Source organism: Equus przewalskii, chromosome 17, assembly GCF_037783145.1.
Source record: "Equus przewalskii isolate Varuska chromosome 17, EquPr2, whole genome shotgun sequence".
Taxonomy (NCBI): domain Eukaryota; kingdom Metazoa; phylum Chordata; class Mammalia; order Perissodactyla; family Equidae; genus Equus; species Equus przewalskii.
The window spans coordinates 38,053,586-38,076,721 of NC_091847.1; the positions used below are offsets into that span (position 1 = coordinate 38,053,586).

Sequence of the window (23,136 nt, forward strand, 5' to 3'; positions counted from 1 at the left end):
ACAGATAGTTCAGCATGAAGGTCAAGATTTAGAGTCTCAAAGACATAGACAAAGACTTGACCTCAATTATCAGAATATCACTCGAATTTGAACATTTCCTTATAACATCATTTGAATTAACTACAGTCCTTTTAATTTAAAATATTTAAGATATGCCATAATATTAGAAAATAAACTTCAAATCATGTTAACTAAATTACTATTTCAACAGTTGAAGAAAATTGAAGGACAAAAACCTAAAAGCAAATCTAAACATATATCAATATGAAATTTTAAAAAATAATAGCAAACATGTTTGAATCTTGCTATTTAATAAGCACTGTCCTAAGCCCTTTACTTATTTTAACTAATTAGTCCTCAAAACCACTGACTAAAGAAAGTGCCATACTGTCCCTATTGTACAGAATGAGGAAACTGAGGGACAAAGTGTGTCATGCATTTGCTCAAGATCACACAGCTAGTAAGTGGCAGATCTGGAATTCAAGCCATGTTCCACACCACATAATTCTATTCTATGAATAGTTTCATCTTCCTAATGCCTTACTATCTCATCTATGAATAAAGGGGAAAAGTATGTTTTCTCATTCAAATACAATTTTAACCTTGTAAGATTTTCATTTTTTTAAAACGAGATTGATGTGGGGCTGACCCAGTGGTGTAGTGGTTAAGTTCACGTGTTCCACTTCAGCAGCCCAGGGTTTGTGAGTTCAGATCCTGGGTGCAGACCTACACCTCTCATCAAGCCATCTTGTGGGGGCAATCCACATACAAAATAGAGAAAGACTGGCAACAGATGTTAGCTCAAGGCCAAATACAAAACACAAAAACTGATAGCGATTTAATAATAACAGCTGCTATTGAAAGTTTAACCTGAGCATGCTCTGTATTAAAAACGTTACATAAATTAACTGAATTAATTCATTAAATCCTCAAAGCCCAAGGGGTTGGCTTTATTATCATCTTCATTTTACAGATGAGGAAAGTGAGACCAAGTAACTTTCCTTAAGACAGACATTCAGGAAGCTGCTGAGCCAAGGCTGAGCCCTAAGTCTGTCTCACTTGAAAGTGAAAACTCCAAACCATTTTCTACCAGTATTTAACGTTTCTCCACTGATGCAACAATTTCACCAGACTGCATTTGTAGGACTTCATCCTCTCAAACTCTTCCTCTCATTATTAATCTCTAAACTGCCGGGAGCAGTAGAGTCAGGAAGTCAGTCTGTGCTCAGCTCTGCCCTCCACTTTATCCCCCACACATTCACCATCACAGGAAAGAAAAGCCTGAGAACCAGCCTATGAACCAGGACTTCAATTCAAGTCCGGTGGCCTTGGCAAGTCATTTGACTTCTTTGGGTTTCATTTCTGGTATAAAGTAGGGAATATAGCTAACTGCATTCAAACTCAAATAAGAAAATTTTCAAGCGCTTTGCAAGGTATTGTTATGGAAACCAGAATTATCAGGAGAACTGTCACCTCACCTAAGCAGTAATCATAATATAAAATCTCCGTTATATGCAGGATGCCCCACTTTTGCCACTGGAAAGATAGTACCTAAAAGTATTTTCTTAAATATTAAGAAATGATTCAATATAGTGCTTACGAAAAAAAAAAGATAGAAAATCCTATCTTATATTCGCAGCATCAAGGAAAGGCTGACACAAAGACTGTTTCTAAATCTTACCTCCAACTGAACACCTTCGGGCTATTTCCCAGTAAACCAGACCAACAGAATAGATGTCAGCTCGTTTGAAGGACTCAAAGATATTCACATTTATTGTATCATCGAGCATTTCAGGAGCCATATACCTTCAAAAACAGGCACATTTCAGATTCTGTATAAGATTTATAGTAGTCCAGGAAAACACAATCTTAATAAATCCTGATACAAAATATAAATTAAGATAGCTTACATCAATTTAAGCCACTATAATAAAATTTAATAACATAGTTACTGACTCAACAACCATAATATAGAAAACATTTTAAATAGAGCTAGAGGTCAGCCTACTCTGTGTTAAAGTACATGCGCCAGGAGCCAAATACTTAGAAAGTACAAGCTGGAGGGAAATTCAGTAAGCAAAGAACTCAATAGGAGAGATGGAACTCAATTTCCACCAGGAGTTTGTTGCCACAGAAAGTTCCTTGAGGGCAAAGAGCAGGTTTTATTCATCATGATGGGCCCAGCACTCCAACACAGCGCTCAGCAGCATTCCCTAAATATCTTCTCTGAATGAACAATTTTATTATGCATTGGCTCCAAGAAACGTATACATATTAAATATTGGCTCCCCCAAAAATGACAGCCTTGTCTGAATAGAAGTAAATCAAAGAAATCTACAGACCATGGGACCTGAGTGAATCTAGCTGTCCTAGGGAGATTTTGAGGATTTTCCAGAATATTGAGGTGAGGACATTTCCCAGAATATTGAGGTGAGGTTGCAACCCTCTCCCAAACTCTTTTACAAATTTTAGATCCTCGGAAGGACTCTGACATCTAAGGCTTCCCTGAGGGTCTCTAAAGTGGGGACCATCAAATGGGCAAGTTAAGACTTCCCTTTTACTGGGAAAAGAAGAGGTGCCTTACAGCCACCCAGTTTGAACAAACTGTCCTGAAGCATTCCTAGGGCCTCATTAAATCCTCCCATCGAACCAAGTGAAAGACTCAGAAGGACTAGCTTGGAATCTTTTTCTTTCTCTTTTTTTTTTTGAGGAAGATTAGCCCTGAGCTAACTACTGCCAATCCTCCTCTTTTTGCTGAGGAAGACTGGCCCTGAGCTAACATCCATGCCCATCATCCTCTACTTTATACATGGGATGCCTACCACAGCATGGCTTGCCAAGCGGTGCCACATCTGCACACGGGATCCAAACCAGCGAACCCCAGGCCGCCAAAGCGGAACGTGTGCACTTAACCGCTGTGCTACCAGGCCGGCCCCTAGCTTGGAATCTTAAACAGGGCTGAGGCCAACTATACCAGCTTAGAAATTCCTCTCAAAAGCCTTTAACAACTCCAGGAAAATGTTTTGGTTGTTTTCTGATTTCAAGGTCAAGTACCCTGGAATTATGCCAAAGCAGTACAGAGCCTGAAATTCAAATAAAAAGAAATGGAAGTATGCTGGCCATATGGTCACTGGCTGGCCATAACATAAAAACACCAGAGCTCCCATTATTAATGGGCCTGTCCTGATATATGTGTAAAGGTTTGCTCTGTTTATATCATGCTTGTTCTTAACCCTCAGAGATTCTGTTCTTTGAAAGTGAGAATTGTGTGCAAACTCATATTATCTTAATACACATCAGTTTGAGAGATTCAACAATAAGCACAAGTACAGGTAAATACAAAAACTGTTATATAACATTTCTAAATATTAGAGAACACAATAGCATACATATGTATTTTATTACACAGAGTCCCTTTCTTAGTCCAATATATTGATTCTGTACCAGTTGTTTAGAACCTGAACACATAGAACGAGCCCTGAGTTTCAGTTCATTTATGAGGTATATAGGATTTGGAGGAGTTATACACTGCTGACATTCTTCTCTCTTATCTGTAGGAAAATGTATTTTCAGAACATAGCACACTAAAAAAATACATCACCGTCTCTTCCTCCATTCCTCTTCACTGGATTCCCCACTCAAATGGATACTGTCTATATGACCAAAATGCCAACTCTCCTTGCTTCACAACCATTGTGCCATTGACTTATCAACGACACAGAGAAGCCTTCTTGCTTTCTTGGGCCTAATGATTTCCCATTCGGACCTACCTGCCCCACCCCCTCTCCCCACATCCCAGGCATTCATATTTATGGGGTAGTCATAAGTCTTAGTATGCTACCAAAGTTAGTCATCTTACCTTTTGGTTCCCACTTTAGGATTCTGAGGTATGTCGATAGTGTTCAGTATTGAATCATGCTTCACAGCCAATCCTAAGTCTGCTATGGCACAAGTTTCACATTTTTTCACTAAGATATTCTTTGATTTTATATCTCGATGAGCAATAGCAGGTTTACCTATGAAACAGAAGAAAAGCACATTCTGTTTTTTGTTTGTTACTGAAGATTGACTCTCCAAAAGGAGTCATTTTGAAGACTTGGCTCAAATGTTACCTCCTAAAAAAGGTCTTCTCTCACCACCATTCCAACCCCAAGTCCTTCTCCAACAGAGTATCCCATTTTGCCTTCTTCATAGCTCTTATTACTATCTAAATTATCTTGTTCATTCACATGCATGTTTAGTTATCTGTCCCCCCCAGCTAGACTATAAGCTGCATAAAGGCAGTGACTGTGTCTTGCTCATCGCCACGCCTCCAATGCTGAGAACACTAGATGACATTTAGTAGTCACTAATAAATATTTGTTGAATGAATAAGGAAAGAATTAAGATTGCTTTGTCCACATAAGAACATGGCAAATACTCTCAGAAAACAAGTTTCAAATTTCTACTACCCTAAATCAGCAGTTCTCAAATGTGGCCCAAACATCTCCAGGGGTCCTTGAGACTATTTTCCAACCACATATCTGTGTGATATCACTTTTTCTTCACATACTTCAGCCAAAACAACAATATGGGAAACAAGTGAATAAAGAACAGACACGAAAATCCAGACATTAAAGAGATTTGAAAAATGTAAAACAAAACCATTACCTTCACTAGATTGGGTTTTGTATTACAAAAAGCTATGTAATTTTTTTAAACTATAATATTTATGTTAACATTTACTTGGTTAATTATTTTATGTAAATTAATAAATATTTTTAAATTTCTCAATTTTAGTTTCTAATATAGTCAATATCCCAAGTATAAGTGCCAAATGACAAAGGTGGAGGCACTAGGAATAAAAATATTATTATGGGTAATATACCAAATGAGGAGTATGTAGATGAGAGTTGGCTGTATCACGGCAAAATCTTCAGCTTTATAAAGTACCTTTAGCATTTCTTTACATTTGATAATTGTTTGTAATAAACTAAAATACAACTGAACACTAACATACAACCTAGTGTTTCTGTCCTCATATTCAAGGAAATTAACATTCATTAGAAATAAAAACATACCTTGTGTACCAACAATCTCCATATGAAGGTGGGCCAGACCACTAGCTATCGAAAGGGCCAGTTTGATCATTCCAGCCACTGTCACTATGTTTCTATTCAAATAGTCATATAAGGAGCCCTGTTCATGATATTCGGAGACAAGCCAAAGTTGAGTCCAAGTTCCATTATCTAACAGAAAAAATTATTTTGTTGCTATAAATATACATTGAGAAAGAAGCCAAACACTTTTAAAAATGTGTTTTTTTAAAGTAAATCTGTATTGTTAACAAGGCAAAGTGAATTCCTTCAGTGATAAAGTTTACGGTCCAAGTGAGTCAAGCAAAGATTCTCAGTGAATTCCTGACGATGCTGACATATTAGAACTTCTCAAACGCACCCATCATAGTTACAGAAAGCTGTGAGACAGTGATTCTAACTGAACAGCTCCTTTCTCACTCCCTCTACATCAATACCTGCTGGTGATAGCAACCACATTGTAGGAGAAACTACTGAGAGATGCTTTTGGGCTCAGTCTTGGATTATAAATTACTCCTGAGCTTTTAAGAAAGATTGTATCAATGAAAAACAGAAATATAACAAATTACACAAAGTAGCACAAAAACTCTTACACTCCAAGAATGTTCATGTTATTCACCTTTCAAAATATGAAGTTGATGATTTTCCCTAAAGGTTATAGTAAGAGACAAACACAATTACCAGACATTATCAAATAACTTATCTCATTTAACCAAAAGTGGATCCAGCTTATAAAAGACTTTTAGCAGAAGAGAATTTAGCCTAAAATTTCTCTAGGTATTATAGCCCCTAGAGCTGGTTTAAGCTTTTGCGATAAGGTGTCTACAATAGCCCTGGGCAGTCCTAACCAGTTCTGACACGCAGAGAAAGGAAACCATAATAAATATTTGCTAAGGAATTTTTCTACCTAGTGCTTTATGAACAAGAACTCCTTGCTATCTAAATATTTAATTTCCAAAACTGGGTGGTGATAACATTTCCTAGCAATGCAAATCAACATAACATGATAAAGTTCACTAATAAACTCACCATATACAAAGTTAACCCTTACTCACCCCTCTCTCCCTGCTTAACATCAGTGACTACCTTTGCCCTCTCATATCAATGTTTCTGTCAGACAGTTGACTAAAGAGCGAAACTGCAAATGTTGCAAAAAGATACATAAACGCATGAAGATGAAAGCGATATTAGAGACTACTTGGAATCATGCACAAAGCCACTGACAAGTAAACCATTGGCAGAGGTAGACCGGTTGACTGAAGAAGAGAAAACCAAGGATGATCTCTCTTGTGCATACTGTTTATAATCCAACAAGTGTCATGAGTGAATTAGCCCCGCCAAGATGACCCATATAACCACAGTCGTTACTGCTTGACAACACTGCTTATTAATTTAACCAGTAAGCAGTTCAGCGCAATCTCAGGAAGGAAAAGAAAAAGTTCTTAACAGCTTAATAAGAAATATCTCATTTTCAACAGTCTGGATATATTTTCAAAGTACATATAGTTAAGAATTTGGAAAGAATCTTTTCTTTTTAAGCTCGCCTTGGCTTTAGTCTGTTTCTGTCTAGCAAATCAGAAAAGACAAGTCATCAGCACACATTATTCCGGCCAAAATGTACGATAATGCTAAGCATCTCTTTTGCCGTCTAAGTAATAATGAATACTTTCATGATCAAGCTTATATTAGACAAAAACAATCATATTTTTAATTTTCATAGGTAATGGTGGGTCCCTGATATCCATAGATGATTCGTGTTTTAGATAGAGCTTACAATCTCTGCCTCACCAAAGTTCTTTATGAGTATCACTAATTCAAACAAAAAAATAGACTGGATCAAATTTTTCTCACTTTTGTTCCGTGTTTCTCTCTAAAGGACCTAAAGTCAAATGAGTAAAAGCCATGTGAAAAGAAGAAGGAGAACATGGGATATCCACAAACTTTATATCCAGCCTCAGGTTATTCAGGCATATATACAATATTTTATGAATATGGATTTAAATATCACACGTTGATGCTGTGTCTCGCTCCATGAAACTCAAAAAGTAATACTGTTTGGGGTTGTTAATGTTAAACCTCAAGATGTAAATCAGATTCAAAGTACATTAACAGAAAATTTCACTAAAATTGTCTTGCTTGCCACCATTCTGATAATGTTCACAGAAAACTTGAGTCCAGGAGTTGAAGCCTGTTATGTAGATGGAAAGGAAAGTCCTGGCAAAGGTGACTATTCAGATAGCACTCACTCATGTGTCTACACCAGTTATTAAAATACTGAAATATTTCCATCTTGGTTGGTTAACAGCTACTATACAAAACTCCCAATGACATTCCTCTGCCCTAGACACCCAAAGCGACACCCCTCTCCCTGCCCCCAAGATGCCTCTAAATCTCTTCATGACCCACCAACTAAAGCGGTAAAACCTAACAGAGTAGGGTGCTCCCAGGACTCTGTTCCCCCTGAAGCTTCTATTCTGATTGGTTAGTTCCTATGCCATACCAGTCATCAAATATTTTAAATATCAACCTGGCTATACAGCATCATCATGATTTTATATCACTCATTTGCCCTGCTTTATTGTACGGTTATGCACATTTATCTGCAGAGAAGAGAAAAGCATTTTCGTTCCTGAGTAAATGCATCAGGCTTTTACGTAGATTTTATTTAAACAAAGAGATTATTCATTCTCATCTGATAGTAGACAGAATATCTTATTTGCTGAACCCAACGAGATTGAAAATACCTTTGTTGTCGGCAGCAATGAAACCAAGGATGTTTTCATGTCTCAGCATAACCGTCTGGTAAATTTCCGCCTCGCGAAACCAAGATCTTTCATCTCTGGAAGAGAATATTTTCACAGCCACATCTTCCCCACACCATCGTCCATGCCAGACCTCACCAAATCTCCCTTTTCCTACGATCTCCTGAAGTACAATCGTCCTTGCAATTGTTCTTTGAACCAACAGAGGTAGACCTAATCAAAGAAAAGATGGCATTGATGATTAAAAACAAGTGCCAGAAAAGAACTGTCATGATGACTATTATTTTCATAGAAAAAGCAAACATTTAAGCACTTTAATAATTTTACCAATTGTGAAGAAATAAGCACCTTTATGCCAAATTTTAATGTCAGGCCATGCTCAAAAAAATACTCCAAATTCTTAATATGAATTTCTCTTCTCATATTCATAAATAAAAATTTCTTGAACACAGCCTGCTGCTGCAGATAGCTGGTTTTCCAGAATTGCTACAAGTCTCTCTGATTTGTTCATTAAAGCCAGGGAGGTTACCAAATACACAAAAGTTCAAAAAATACATGTCGTTGGCCTCTAAAATCAACTGGATGGCTCCTAGGACAACTGGGAAGGCAGAAGAATTCTTTGCGAGTTTTTTTAAAAACAAATTAAAATTGGAAAGTGAAGAATCAAACTCAGTGATCAAGTGGGGTGAACATGTTACACTAAAGGCAAGATCCAGTCATAGAAAATATCAAATAAATATTTTTTGTGGAATAAAAGAATATTCAATATATTCAAGAAAATATATTCAGGGTAGAATATTTAGATTCTTTGAGCCAATAACTTCACCTCTAGAATTCTATCCTAAAGATATAATGCAAAATGCAGAAAAATTTATGTCAAAATGTTTAGAGCCAGCCCCAGGTGCCTAGTGGTTAAATTCAGCATGTTCTGCTTTAACAGCCCAGGTTCGGTTCCTGGGCACAGACCTACACTGCTCTGTTAGCAGCCGTGCTGTGCTGGCAGCCCACATACTAAAAAAGAGAGGAAGATTGGCATGGATGTTAGCTCAGGGCTAATTTTGCTCAGCAAAAAAAAAAAAAAAAAGAGAGGGAGAGAGAAGTTTAATATATTATTATTATTGATGGAAAAATAAAGAAAAGTGTCAGATAATAGAAAAATTGTTAAATATAATGCAGAGACTAAGAGCACAGAAAAGAAAGACCTGGGCTCAAATTTCAGTTGTGCCACATAGTAACCATAGGCAAGTTTCTGAACTTGTCTGAGCTTTAGCTTCCTTGTCTGAAAAACTGGGGATAATTATATTACCTATCTCATAGGGATACTGTGAGAATTAATAAGCTTAATATTAAAATCCTAGCACAGGATCTGGCATATTACTTACTCAGGAATGGTTAGCCCTTAATATTATGTCTTAGGACAGATTACTTAGAGCTAACAACTGCTGCCAATCTTCCTCTTTTTGTATGTGAGCCGCTGTCACAGCATGGCCACTGGCAGACGAGTGGTGTAGGTCTGCACCCAGGAACTGAACCTGGGCCACCGAAGCAGAGTGCGCCAAACTTAACCACTAGGCCACTGGAGCTGGCCCTGAAGAGGTATTTCTTAGTGACATGAGAAATTACTTTTGCTAGAATGTGAAATGAAAACATTATGGTAAATTCTATCCATCTAAATAAGTGTATCTAGCTATTCAAAATATGCTCAGGAAAAAGACTGAAAAGGAAATATGCTAAATGCCATAACAGTGACTTCTATTTAGTGGAATCAGGGTGAACTGTGATATGCTTCTTTCTAATTTTGTACATTTTCTTAATTTCCACAATGGGTATTTACTACTCTTATAATTAGAGGGAAAATAGTTAAAGGGGTCACAGTATAAATTTATTCTGGAAAGTCATGTTTAGTTACTGTCATTGCACTCAGATGGCTGGGAAACCCTCATAGCAACAGCCCTGGAAGCTCCTGCAGACTTCGGCCTCCCCTCCTGAAATGAGCCACGGTTTATGCACACGCTCTCAGCTTCATGAGAACCACCCACCATGGCTAAATAAGCGCAGACTGTAAGTTTGCTATTATGGGTCTCAACAATTAGTCACAGAGCCCCACAGCCAGAAAGTTCTCCTGAGATCATCTGGTTCAACTTTATCATCTTAGAGATGAGAAAATTAGGGCCCCAAGGTAATCAAAGATTTGCCTGGGAATATGTTGCTAGCGAGAGGCAGACCTGCAACTAAAACACTGGTCCTTAGTTCAAACTTTTGCTCTCTCATCATCCAACAGGTATGCCTGCAGTCTTCCTCTGTTGAGCAGATTTCTAGCAGCAAACCATACGGGCTATTTTTGTAGCTAGAGCCAATTTTTTTTTTAGTACTTGACCACACAATAAAAGTTGTACTAACAATTATTAGGCCAAATCGCAATATTAATCTCTCCCTCCCGCCCCCATCTTGCACACACACTCACAAAAACATCACCACCAACCACCACAACCAAACAACAACTGGCTAGTGACCTAGACAAGCCGATGTTTTCAAACCACAAATTGATCAAGCACGTGATCAATGCCACAGACCATAGACAGAAGTAAGATGACAGCATCTAAGGGACTCAGCACAGCAATTAGGTTGGGACAGTAAAAGTCAATGAAAGGTGCTTCAGGGGGCCGGCCCAGTGGCGCAGCAGTTAAGTTCGCACGTTCCACTTCTCTGCAGCCCGGGGTTCACCAGTTCGGATCCTGGGTGCGGACATGGTACAAACGCTTGGCAAGCCATGCTGTGGTAAGCGTACCACATATAAAGTAGAGGAAAATGAGCACAGATGTTAGCTCAGGGCCGGTCTTCCTCAGCAAAAAGAGGAGGACTGGCAGTAGTTAGCTCAGAGCTAATCTTCCTCAAAAAAAAAAAGAAAGGTGCTTTGGTATCTTTGAAAGCAACCTCCCCAAATAATCCAATTCTTGTGTTATACACTTAGAGCTTTCTTTTGAAGATCCATGGACTTTCCTTCCCTTTGTAGGTTCGTTTTACTCTTTTTTACAGGAGTTGTAGAAGCTGATGCCTTTCAGATGGAAAGGCACCTCTCAGCGGTGTCAGAAGTGTTATATCATGAGAGGAAAGCCGCCATCTACCCAGTTTCTGAGAAGCCACCTGAGACACAATCCACTCTCAAAGAAAGCCCAGCAAAACAGTTCACTTTCTCTCCTGCCGGCATTATGTCTCTTTGAAATTTGTCCCTGACCTGGTCATGGATAAGCTTCACAATTTCTGTTTCTCAACATCTGACAAAGCTGCCTCTCGTTTAAGGTTACTGGCTAACGAAGAGATGCCGAGGGGAAGCAGAGCTGCCTGCCTTCCTCCCCAAGGGTGAGCTGCTGTGACAGAACCCTGGCTGCAGATGGACCCATCCTCTTGGGTTCTGGATGGCAGCACAGAGTTCCTTTCAGCCAGTGGTCACTGCTAAAAATATGCAGCTGGCTTCGGGAAAAAGTGTCTAAAACCCTTTCAAATTGGTCATTAAAGAAATCCTTCATGCTTGGGTACATTTACAGCTTTCTTTTTAAGAGACAGAATAATCTAAAAAGGAGAGGGTCCAACAGTCAATAAATCCAGTTTCAGGATTAAAGATGCACCCCAAAAATTCACTTTTTCTTTTATGCCCTGGCTTAGGACTACTTTCTTAAACTAAATATCCAGTCTCCAGTTATAAAATCTCTATTCCTTTTATTGGAAAGGGAAATCCTTGGTCATCTCAAACATATTCAAGAAGTAGCTCCCAAATCCACATTTCTACCTGACATCTTCAGACGAACCGCCACGTTTTGGTGGGGATTAAATAGATGACTATTTAGCCACTCGAAACTTTTAAAGAAATTACGTGAGGTTTCAAGGAACTTGGCACAAATCAGAGCTCTCTGTGCCCACAACGTTGCCAGTGCTCAAGAAATAGGGCACAGCAGGCCTCAAAATGTAATGCTAGAGGAAAGAGTGTTGAGTCCTACGAAGTTGTAGTTTTAAATAAAGAACACTAACATTACATCCAATAATCTAATTTGGATTTCAGTTTTATAAACTTGGCAGTTTGGAGATAGTCTCCCGAATATTCCTCCTCTGAAAACGTGCCACCTAATTTGTGCAATGGTGGTGTAACCATTGAAACTGGTCAGTGACAGTGGAGGCGACCTTGCTCCTAGAAGCAGCAGTCTGAGCTCCCCGGATGACGTAGTTAGGCTTCTCTTTTCCGAGGAATACTTGTCTGTCCAAAGCTGCTCCATGTTAAATTTGATGTTCATATAGATGCTATCATCCCTCTGTCATCTGCCCCCGTTAACTGTGCCTGCCTGGAGGCTCCTAAAGGCCATGGGCAAGGGAGTTCCTCAAAATCTGTTTCGGGTAATCATCCTTAGTGATCTTTCCAAAGCAAGAGGCGATGCAGGAGCTTCTGAAGTGGCTCTCCTAGGCTTACCCTAGTTCTTATTTCTGCAACACCACGTGCTGACAGGGTTTCTGGAAATATATATGAGACCAGGGTTCCTCTCTGCCATTTCAGAGAGTTTGCTATTACAAAGGAAACTCTCCTCTGTCACCAGAAACCCAAAAAGCCCACAGATGCTTTGTGATGTGAGAAACGCTCATTTAGGCCATAATACAGCCTGGTACTTTGAATTGCTTCACCAGGGATTCTGGAGTTCCATTAAAGAGGAAAAGAGTGCTATGTAACCTTAGCAGCAAAAGCCAGCACAGGAACGCTGTGCGCTTCCCTTTCATCTTCCATTGCTATGCTTTAAGAACACATTCTTGATTTTAATTTCGGGTCAGCTCCCTGTTAACTTCACACACACATCCCAGGGGATGCCTACAGATTCTGAAGACCTTCATAACCACAAGCAAAGGGGCTGTAAGAACACTACTTTGCATGACTAACATCTTTTCCCCAAGACTCAACTGCTTATATAAAGTAACTCTTTTGAACCCATGAAACATTACCAAGAGAGCAACAATGATTATTACTAACTATGATGGGGGAGAGGGGAGAAAAGAGAAACTCTTTCTTGCTTCAAAAATAAATTCTGAAGTCATGTGAAAATGACAGTCTGAATGCCTAAAACATAAAAGGCAATTGAGAAGACTTCTTCAGGCCATGACAGTGTTTTCTCTTCATCAAATCCTAAAAGAAGTTTCTATATCAGAATTTACCATGTACCATAGCAAGCATTTTAAACAGTAGAATTCATAATATTTGGGCCCTTTTTTGTTAAAAGTTGTTTTTATTTATTTTTAAATAAGTTTTCTTACTGAAAAATGGACAATGGGCACATACCAGAGCCAGATCCAGAGGCGGTCACATCGTAAATCAGATCTTTTAGAGTTTTTCCAGCATTTACCAGATTGCACTCAGAGAGGGGCTCCTCCACATTCTGTCTCTTTTTCTTTCTGTATGTACACTGTCGGCCTTGGCAGACCCATACTGTCAGCACTGCAGCTATGGACAGGAGGCAAACTGGCACAGTAACAACAATGGTCAGCTCCAAGGGTCCGAGTTTTGGGGCATTTGGTGATGCTTTAATTAAAAAAAGAAAGAACATGACCATAAATCAACCCATTTCAAATATTTTAGAAATTGGAAATGCAATCGCCCAAATTTCACATCTATAACGTGCAGCTACACTGTATGCACTTATGTCAGTTGGTAAAGACTCTGTGCTATAAGCAAAGATGGGGAAAGGGATTGAGGTTAGGGCGTAGCTAGGAATAATTATGCCAGGCGACAACACGAGACAGAATTAGGAACTTGGAAAGCACTAGCATACAGAATCCTTTTTAAAACCTCCAAACCATCTGAGATTTTTCTCCCACTCTCTCCCCATTTTTCAGCTGTCCATCCTTAGAGTACATTCATTCATTCATGCCACAAATAATTCCTGAGTTCTGGCAATATGTTGCCAGCACTATTCGAGGCACTGGACATATAGTGGTGAGTGAGAGAGCCCAAATCCTTGCTCTTGTGATGCTTATGTTCTCATACACCCATTAAAAAGATGGCTATGCAATACAAACGCAAGGGATGGTAAGTGCTATGAAGAAAATGAAGCCAAGGAAACAGAGTGACAGCGAGATGCTACTTTCCATCGACTGGTCATGGGAGGCCACTCCGGGGAGGCACCAGGGAGCAACAACAGAAGTCTCTCAGGGAAACAAGGGTGAGGTGCCCTAGGTGTGGACCTGTTTAGCGTGTTCGAGAACAACCTGTGCCCAGAGCACAGTAAACTCGGAGAAGATAGAAGGAAATGGGGTCAGGGAGGTAAAAAAGAGAAAGATCATGTGGGGTCTGGTAGGCTAAAAGGAGGACTGTGAATTTTATTCTAAGTAGAAGCTGTTGCAGGGTTTTCAGCAGGCAAAAGATAAGATCTAACTTATATTCTGAGCGGCTGCTGTGTGAATAGACACACGTAACACAAGCTTACGAGTGAAGAGACCAATTAGAAACTGAATGCAATGATCCAGGTGAGACATGATGGTGTGGGGTGACAACTCTCTAAAATAGCACTCCCTTCTCATTCTCCATTCACTCTCTGTACCCTTTTCCTGTTTTATTTTAATTCCTGGATCTTATCACCACCTGGCACATCATATATTCATTTATTTATTATCTGATTCCCTCCCAAGAACATATGCTTCGTGAGCGGAAGAACTTGGCCTGCTTTGTTCCCAAATATATGCGCCGTGTTTACAATGGTAGTTCTTGAATGGGAGAATCACTAAAGGTTCTACTGGTTTTATGTTTAATAAGTAAGGGATAAGACATTTAGTTTCAGAAAAATAAATATGATCACTGAAACCAAATAACATAAGGATATAATTAAACTTGTGACTCTAATTTTAAAACACATATAGCCAGATTTTTTTTTTAAGTTGACCTTGCATGTAAGAAATCTTTTTAATTTAGAACAAAAGGGGATACAAGAAAAACCTGTGATGACAGATACTTCCTGTGTTTTTCAAAGAAATTATTTTGACACTTGAAGTGAGCACGTAGTTCATTTTCTTTTCATTCACTAAAGACAGCCTCAGCATCAATTTAATTTTATCCCTAAGTCCTGCCATCAAGGATGTTGATTTTTAGTTTTGATAAACCTTGGGGTGTATTTGATAGAATATTGGAATAGAATTCTGAAGTCTTAGGTTCTCAAACACCAAGGAGAAGGAGAAGAAAGCAGGCTTTGGAGAGAGAGGTCTGCTTCCAAGCGTGGGCTGCCACTTTCTCACTATGTGGCTATTGTGCCGTGGGACAACTGCACGCCCTCCGGCCCGCTGACTCTGCACAGGCACGGTGAGAGTTAGAGACAATGCATGGGAATCAACAGCATAATGCCTGCACCTGAGAGTCTACACTCATGACAACGACAATGGCCCTTGTGAATCAGCCATTCCTCAGACTTCCTAGAGAGTTTATTATAGTAAATCTATTTACATATTACTTACAATGTGTCAACCAGAATACATATGATTTGAAAACAAATATTATTTAATTCTAAAGGAAAAAGAATCAAATTCCTCAAAAAATGTGTTCATAGAAGTTTCACTATAATCCTAAAAATAGTAGTCTATCTACTACCAATGAGTAAAAGATTTAAAAGTGTTGAGTGAACCTTGGAAACAAACACAATCCACACTCTTGCACTTCGCCTGGTGACTTCTGGCAGATCACCGGCTTTCCTCCTCCTGAGTGTTTTATACTCCTCTGAAAGCATTAGACGTCGCACGGGTGCATCTGAGGACAGCTTGGGCTTGAGAGTTCTTACAAGAAGGAGATAAAAGCTCCTGGACTTGACTTTGCTTGAGAAATCATTAACCATGGCACCTGCAACTTGTAACGTTTGCTGTTATAAAAGAGCTTCATTACCCATTTGACAATGAACTTTCAAATCGACATTTCAAGTTGTATTCATATTTTCATGGCCTCACAAAGGTATTCTAGGAATGCAAAGAAAGCCCACAATGCTCTTAATTACTTGCAACTTACATAAACATCTATTTAAATCTGTTTTTAAAAATAAAATTCCACTATCTGATACATTTATATGGCTAAATTTTATTTTGAAATACATTATCAGGAACTATCAATATCAACATTACAGTTAAAAGCTTATTGATTATCTTCATTTTGGTAAAGCTCTATTAAGCAGAGCTCTGATCATCACTATGGCAACCCATAAAGAGGCAAAAGGTCAGTAAGCCTGAAAACAGAATAATATTTATAAAAGTACACTGCTCTGGTGAAGGCTGCTGCACTCAGGGATGTTTATTACAGATGGGCAATGTTTCTACTTTTGTGAACAAATTTACTGATATGAGTTAGTAAGAAAAAAAGATTACTCAGCTAGAAAAAGGCTAGCGACATCATCCAGAAAGAGCTCCTTAAACACTGAGCAATTTTCAAAGCAAACATTTGTAACACTATCTTCGAAACCAAATGTTGATTGTAATTTCTACAGGAGATAAATGAAAAACTGTAATGTACACCCAATGAGTCATGATAGAAGGAGACAGTAGTGCAGTTAAGAATACATTTTAATAAGTTACCTTTGATGACATATTAATTTTTCTGGCAGGTTTTACATTCTTGATCATAGAACTCTTATTTTTTGATAGTTTCCAGTTTTTGAGATTGTCTGTGTCAATTGAGATGCGTTCTCCATGGAATAAGCAGCTTCATGGGGGGATATGTTAATCCCAAGTGCGGTCTGGGAAGTGCTGCACTGCTAATTCAAGTTATTTCACTCCCTAGTGAATTAAATAGAAGAGAATGGGGAAAAAGAGAGAAAAGTGCTAGGCCAGATGGGTGAGAGCAGAGCTCACAAATCTCTCCCCTGTATAAGTTATAATACATTAAACCAAGACAACACAGGGGAAGGAAGTATTTACAAGGCAGGGAGAAGGGAGCATCGACTTGAATGAGGTGGAAGATTCTGTACAGCTGAAGACATCATGTGAACGGCAAAAGAATTTAAGAAGATAAAATTTTTTTTAAAAAAAAGGAAAAACAGAAAAGGAAAAAGGAAGGAAAGAAGAAAGAAGGAAAAAAGTTTTTTACCTGTAAAAATACCTTTATTAAAATGGCATCAATATATGCTTGGCTATAACTTCTTCCTGGCTCCAACACATATTGGTTTATATCTCCAAAATTTTTTTATTGAAGTGTAAGTGACATACAATATCCTATTAGTTTCACAAGTACATCACAGTGATTTGGTATTTATATAACTACAAAAGGATCACTATGATAAGTCTAGTTACCATCTGTCACTACACTGTTACTACAATATTATTGACTATATTCCCTATGCTGTCCATTACATCCCCATGACTTATTTATTTTATAATTGGAAGTCTGTACCTCTTAATCCTCTTCATCTATTTCGCTCACCCTCCAATGCCTCCCTGCTCTGGCAACCACCAGCTTGTTCTCTGTATCCATGAGTCTGTTTCTGTTTTGTTTTCTTTCGTCTGCTCGTCTGTTTTGTTTTTTAGATTTCATGCGTAAGTGAAATCCTATGGTATTTGCCTTTCTCTGTCTGACTTACTTCACTTAGCATAATACCTTCTAGATCTACCCATGTTGTTGCAAATGACAGTATTTATTTTTGTGAATTTTGCAAGTTTCCCTAGAGACGCGAGGGGAACTGGTGATGGTAAAAGGCGATGGTGGTTGACACTGCCCAAATAAAGTCCAGAACCAGTTTAGATGCCTCCACTTCTCCCAGGACAGTTCACTGCTCCCATTACCTCCTTGCCACTTCCTATTTCTGGCTTTAGGGAGGCAAACTCCTCAAGACGAAAAGAAAAAGATGAGAAAATGTGGGCATGATCCCCATCTTTCCACCCCTGCTGACCTCTTCTCTTTCTTTCCTAAAAGTCTGAAAAATTATTGACGTGTATGAGATTTATTTGACCTTCAAATTAATTTAACTTACATTTCCTTAGTAAACGCTATTAGGAGGAGAAGCCTTGGAACTACGTGGAGATACAGACTTGACCAACTGCTTCAAATAACTCGTACTGACACTAACATAAAAGTCTTGTAGTAGTATATCTACATTCAACTTACAGGCACATTTCTTCTCTATATTTGAATGACATTCAACTGACTAGAAACTAAGATATGACTATGGAGCGATGTATGGAACCTCTTTGAGGATAGAGTGACTGAAGAGACATATATCGGCTGGACAGCTGTTTAAAAACAAATTCAGATAAAGAACACAGAGGTCTTCATCCAGACAAAGCACATTTTAATGAAACATTTCAAGGTTAGCGCTTCCTTCCCAAAAGCTGCTGGAACAAGTAGCTAGCGAAATTTAAAAGGATCAGAACATCCCTAAAGAAACCACAGACTGATTTAGCATTAAAACCACTCCTCTTCCTTTCATGAAAGATTTTCCTCAAGTGAAAAGATACCATTTGGCAAGGCTGAATCCATGAATGTATAAATATCAAGTCTCCAACTGCCTCCTCACCCCACCCCCAAAAAAGGGGAAGCATTTCTTTCTCCAGTTTCTGGCTTTGAAATGTTCTCAGGTAAAAAACCAGCCAAAAAGACAATGTTGCTTGAGATGCTTCTGATGGGTCTGTTTCTGTCCTTACACAGCGAGGAAATGCCACAAGGTCAACTGAATGATGTGGTGATATACCGTGCAACCACATATCCTATAAATCTCCTATGACACAACCCTGTGACTTCAATTAAAGAGTTTTTGTTTAGTTCACAAGTTTCTGGGGGAAAAATGTGGAAATAATATGTGCAGCTGAAAGAAGAAAGAATAAATTACCTCTAAGACATTCAAAGCTATCTCATTAATTAGCTCAAAAGGAATAATTTCTTTTGTCAAAAACAGAGTGACATTTTGAGCAATGAGAAATCTCTCAAATCTTCATGATGAACCTCCTTTAACCTGCCATTTTTGAAGCATCCTTAAACGTGGGTACCATCGTTTCAAACATTTGCTTCACGGTAACGAAAACACATGTCTAATTGGTTTCTTCTTGCTTTACTAAGTTGGTTCAAAGACTGAAACCAAATGGATTGGTTTGTAAAACGTTGCACTGAGAACAACTCTCTAGAGGGTATGTCAGAGAAATGGAGCACAGTCCACACCCTTGTGGAACTGAAAATCTACTAAGGAATACATGACCCATCTAGGGAACAGTTCCAAAGCGACTTTGCAAGGCGAAATATGAGAAAACTTTATGTAAGAGCAAAGGAGATGGGAGATAAGAAAAAGATCCTCATGAAGAGTTCCATTCATGATGAATCAGCTCAATATAAAAGAATACATAACTGCACTTACATGTGTGAAGCACACCCGTGAGGTAGAATGGGTCTAAGGAGCGAAGTCGCAAACACTGGTTTTATTTGTCTAACACTCCCATGGAACTCTGTACTCACTGCTTGCAGGCAGCCTCCCCACCACCAGCCCCTGCCAGAGTTTGTCCTAGCCTCCTACTTCTTCACAGTGACCCTTATAAACGTCATCAGGAATAATCCAGGTAGAAGTTAATTTGGTTAGATCCCTCCAACATGTTCCACCATCCGGAGAAGCAAATGGTCTCCCTTCTTCACAGAGCAAGAATAAGCATGTCAATCAGGTTGTTTCTGATCAACGTGACATCAAGTACTGGACAAGAGCAGAATATTTTCTAATCTAGATATTCTACTAAGCCATGACAGTAACAGAAACAACATGAGAATTATTTATACCTTTTAACTGAATCAGATGAGCTACTGATGGGCCATTTCATTGTTCAGTGCTCAATCTTTAAGTGGCTATTTGCATACACTGTCTTTGTCTGGCTTGATTTCAGGAGTGTACAGCAGGCAGGGGGCATCACACATACAAGTACGTCCTGGACAGTTTTCCTCGTTCGCCTGGTTTTCTGGGAGTATGTGAGGAACACTGAGAAGCTTCAGATCTCATGTTGTCCTCTAGCATCTGAACTTAATAATAATACTGTTTTTGTATTTTACGGAAATATGAATGATAGACTGAAGAATATAATCTTTGGCATAAAGGGTCTGAAGAACTTTGACTGAAGCAGAGACGAGACTGATAAAACATAGAAAGGAGAGTTTAAATTGGCTCCTGAGAATTACATCAGTTTTTCTTAATTTCAGGGGATGTACCCAGAGATTAGTTTTAATCTGTCATCAAAACACATATTCTCAAATAATACATATCTGTAAAGAAACTAGATAATAATTACTCAAGGAATATTTTAGGTTTTCTTCTCAAGCCAAGCTTGCACATGGGAAAAAAGAAAGTTCCTTGGAAGCATCACCCATATCTTGTCTCTCTGTTTCTCCAGCTCACAGCAGAGAGCCTTTTTCCAAGAAAGCTCTTAAAAATCTTGATGACAAAGGATCAGGTACACTTCTCTGTCCTGAAGATCATGCTAGAATAAATTCTCCCACAGCTGACACATTCACACAAAGCAGCTTGTTCACACAGAAAAGACTGATGTGAGAGAATCATATTTTGACCCAGCTCAATGTCCCAAACATGAGAGTCGCCCCCAAAATACTTGAGTAAACAGGAATAGTATTCACATAACTGAAGGAGTAGGGGCTTACCTAAGGTAAAATCCTTAATTTAGAACTGGTCATAAATTTTACTTTCAATTTCCCATTACATCTCTACGAACAAAATTTCACAACTGCCATCAGTGTACTTGTTTCTTGAGACAAGAAATGCTGCCTATTTTTAACTTTTAAAGCACAAGTTTGACTTCTTTGTATGTTTATATTTCATAGCGCTTTCCAAAATATAAAAATCGTAGCATCTTTCAGTTCATGGGGAAAAAAATCCCCCTGTCTGACACACCTGTCAGGTGTGCCCTGAATCCTCAGAGAATGAGCTATAAATGGATTTGTTCATGTGATGGCAGAACAATTCCACAAGGGGTCCTAGGAGTATTTCTCAGCATGTAGATGTCACCTTCCACTGACTAGAGCAATGAATTTATGTTTAAAATAGAAAACCATATAAGTTAAGAAACAACAATGGATTTGTTCAAATGAATGAAGATAACAAAATTTTTAAACTTCCAAAAGAATAATACTCATTATCTGAGTCTGCAATTTTTATGATTATTGCACGCTTTAAAATTATTAATTTTTGATAAATTTTATTCTAATGTTTTGGCAGTTTATCCTCCTTCGGATGTAATCCTTCAGTTTGACTTAAATTAAAATCTAATTTAGACATGTACCCAATCAATACGCATTGTTCACCTACCCTAACTGATATAAATAATCAATTTTTCTTCTTCTCTCTACACAACTAAGAACAGAATAGGAAGGCAGAAATTATACTGAGGTTAATAAAGCACCCACATTTAATGTTGTGCATGTATTTTCTTTATTTAAACTAATTATTTGAATCAGTCAAAAATATAATAACATTATTAAAATAGTGTATTGAAATCTGATAGGAAAAATCCCAGAAATTATTACTACACTTACCCTTTCAAGCACTGTATGTTTGGGTAGCAAAATGGGAACAAAGATACCTGGAACTTGAATGTTTTTGTTGAATAGTCTATTTCCATATGAAGGGTGGTAATTAGCACAAGCAGGAACTAAACAGCAATTGCTATCAAAATTAACCCTATAAATAACCAGCATCTCTGGCCCAGGTTTCCTGACCCTCTCCTGGATGAATTTTCATAGATGATTTTAGAGTGCTATTGACATCACTATTTCTCTGACCATTTCTCTGATGTCACCTAGAGTCACCCGAAATCATTTCTGTTACAAACTGAAATGCAATCCAGCCATGAAAGAATCAAGCAAGAAAATGTGAATCCTTCATGTAGGAAAAGTCACATGTTTTAACAATAAGGGAGAAAAGCAAGATACAAAATTGTATTAAACAGAATAACTCAACTATACTAAAATAGAAAATATGCTAAACTAATGATAGCGAGAACTCTAGGCCACTGGATATAAGCTCAATACATACTGAATGAATGAATGAAAGGGAAAGCCGGTGCCCAGTATGGAAGAGTCAGTCACTTCCGCTTCCACCAACTGATAACAAGAGGGTGACCTCAAGGATGCCAAATCTTCTGATTTTTCAAGACAACCCAGATATCTGGATTTTTATATTGAGACTCTTAATTTTTAACGTTATAAAGAAGTCCACTTTTCTTTTCCAGAAACTGTGTAAATCAAAAATAACCTGTCTGTGGTCTGGTTACAACCCACAAGCAGGTAGAACTCTGGATAACTTGTTTTGCTGTTTCTTTGTTCCTTAGAATTAGGTTTAGCTACAAGTAACAGAAGAAACCAAATAGAAGTTTCCTTTTCTCTTTCTTGCAAAAGAAACTTAAAGATGGGCAGTCCACTGTTAGTAGGGTGGCTCCATGACTCCGAGACTCCATCAGTCTTCTCAGAAGTTCCGGAAAACACTACCACTCATCTTACCAGCCAGAACTTAGTCACAAGGCCACACTTACCTATAAGAGTGACTGAAAATATTGTCCATTGCGTGGACAGTCACACAACCAGCTAAAAGTCTAGGTTCTGCCACTAAATGGGTATTGGAGGAAACCAGATGGCTTTGAAACACTTATTTATAGTCATAGTAAACTTTGATCCATTAGATTTTTTTCATTAGAAAAAGAACATGGTTGCAACAAAACAAGTCAAACAAGTAAGAATTGATGAGGAAAGAGTTAAATAATGTCCTTAGCCTGTCTGCTCTCCAATACTGACTTGAGATGTTAATAGAGTGCGTAACTTCCGTAAATTTACCTATACTCAAACATTACTTTGAAACTTGACATTTCATTCTTCTTTTGTTGTGAAATATAATGAATATACAGAAAAGTGCATAGGATACATAGATTGAGTATAAAAACAAGTCTAAATTCCCATGCATTACCACCCCTCTCAACCTGCATGTCCCTTTACCCCCATTCTGAGATACCCCGACATGGTCACCACCTTATCCCTTCTCCCAGGGTAGCCATTATCCTGATTTGAAGAATAATCATTTTCTCACCTTTGTACTGTGGTTCCCAGAATCACTTTTCCTATATGGTTCCAGGTTAAACTGGGGACGTTTGCATACATATTTATGAATGAGAATGGCTTGTGATCTCTGTTTTGATATTGTCTTTGTTGGGTTTTGATATCAAGGTTATGCATAAAATGAGTCAAGGAGTCTTTCCTCTTCGTCTACGTTTTGGAAGAGTTTATGTAAGAATGATCTGTTCCCAAAAGTTCAGCAGAACTTTCTGGTAGA

At 38.3% G+C, this 23,136-nt stretch overlaps 1 protein-coding gene across 2 annotated transcripts in view; it reads right to left on the reverse strand.

The window, feature by feature from the left end:
* The window catches only part of ACVR1C (activin A receptor type 1C), a 74,215-nt gene that overhangs the window by 11,642 nt on the left and 39,437 nt on the right, over positions 1–23,136 (reverse strand). For both annotated transcript variants that reach the window (XM_008525444.2, XM_070579823.1), the window contains exons 3-7: positions 13,152–13,391; positions 7,820–8,050; positions 5,061–5,228; positions 3,860–4,016; positions 1,682–1,806 (exon numbers count right to left, since the gene is read on the reverse strand). In XM_008525444.2, coding sequence (XP_008523666.1) covers positions 1,682–1,806; positions 3,860–4,016; positions 5,061–5,228; positions 7,820–8,050; positions 13,152–13,391 — 921 coding nt within the window. The remainder of the gene's footprint in view (positions 1–1,681; positions 1,807–3,859; positions 4,017–5,060; positions 5,229–7,819; positions 8,051–13,151; positions 13,392–23,136) is intronic.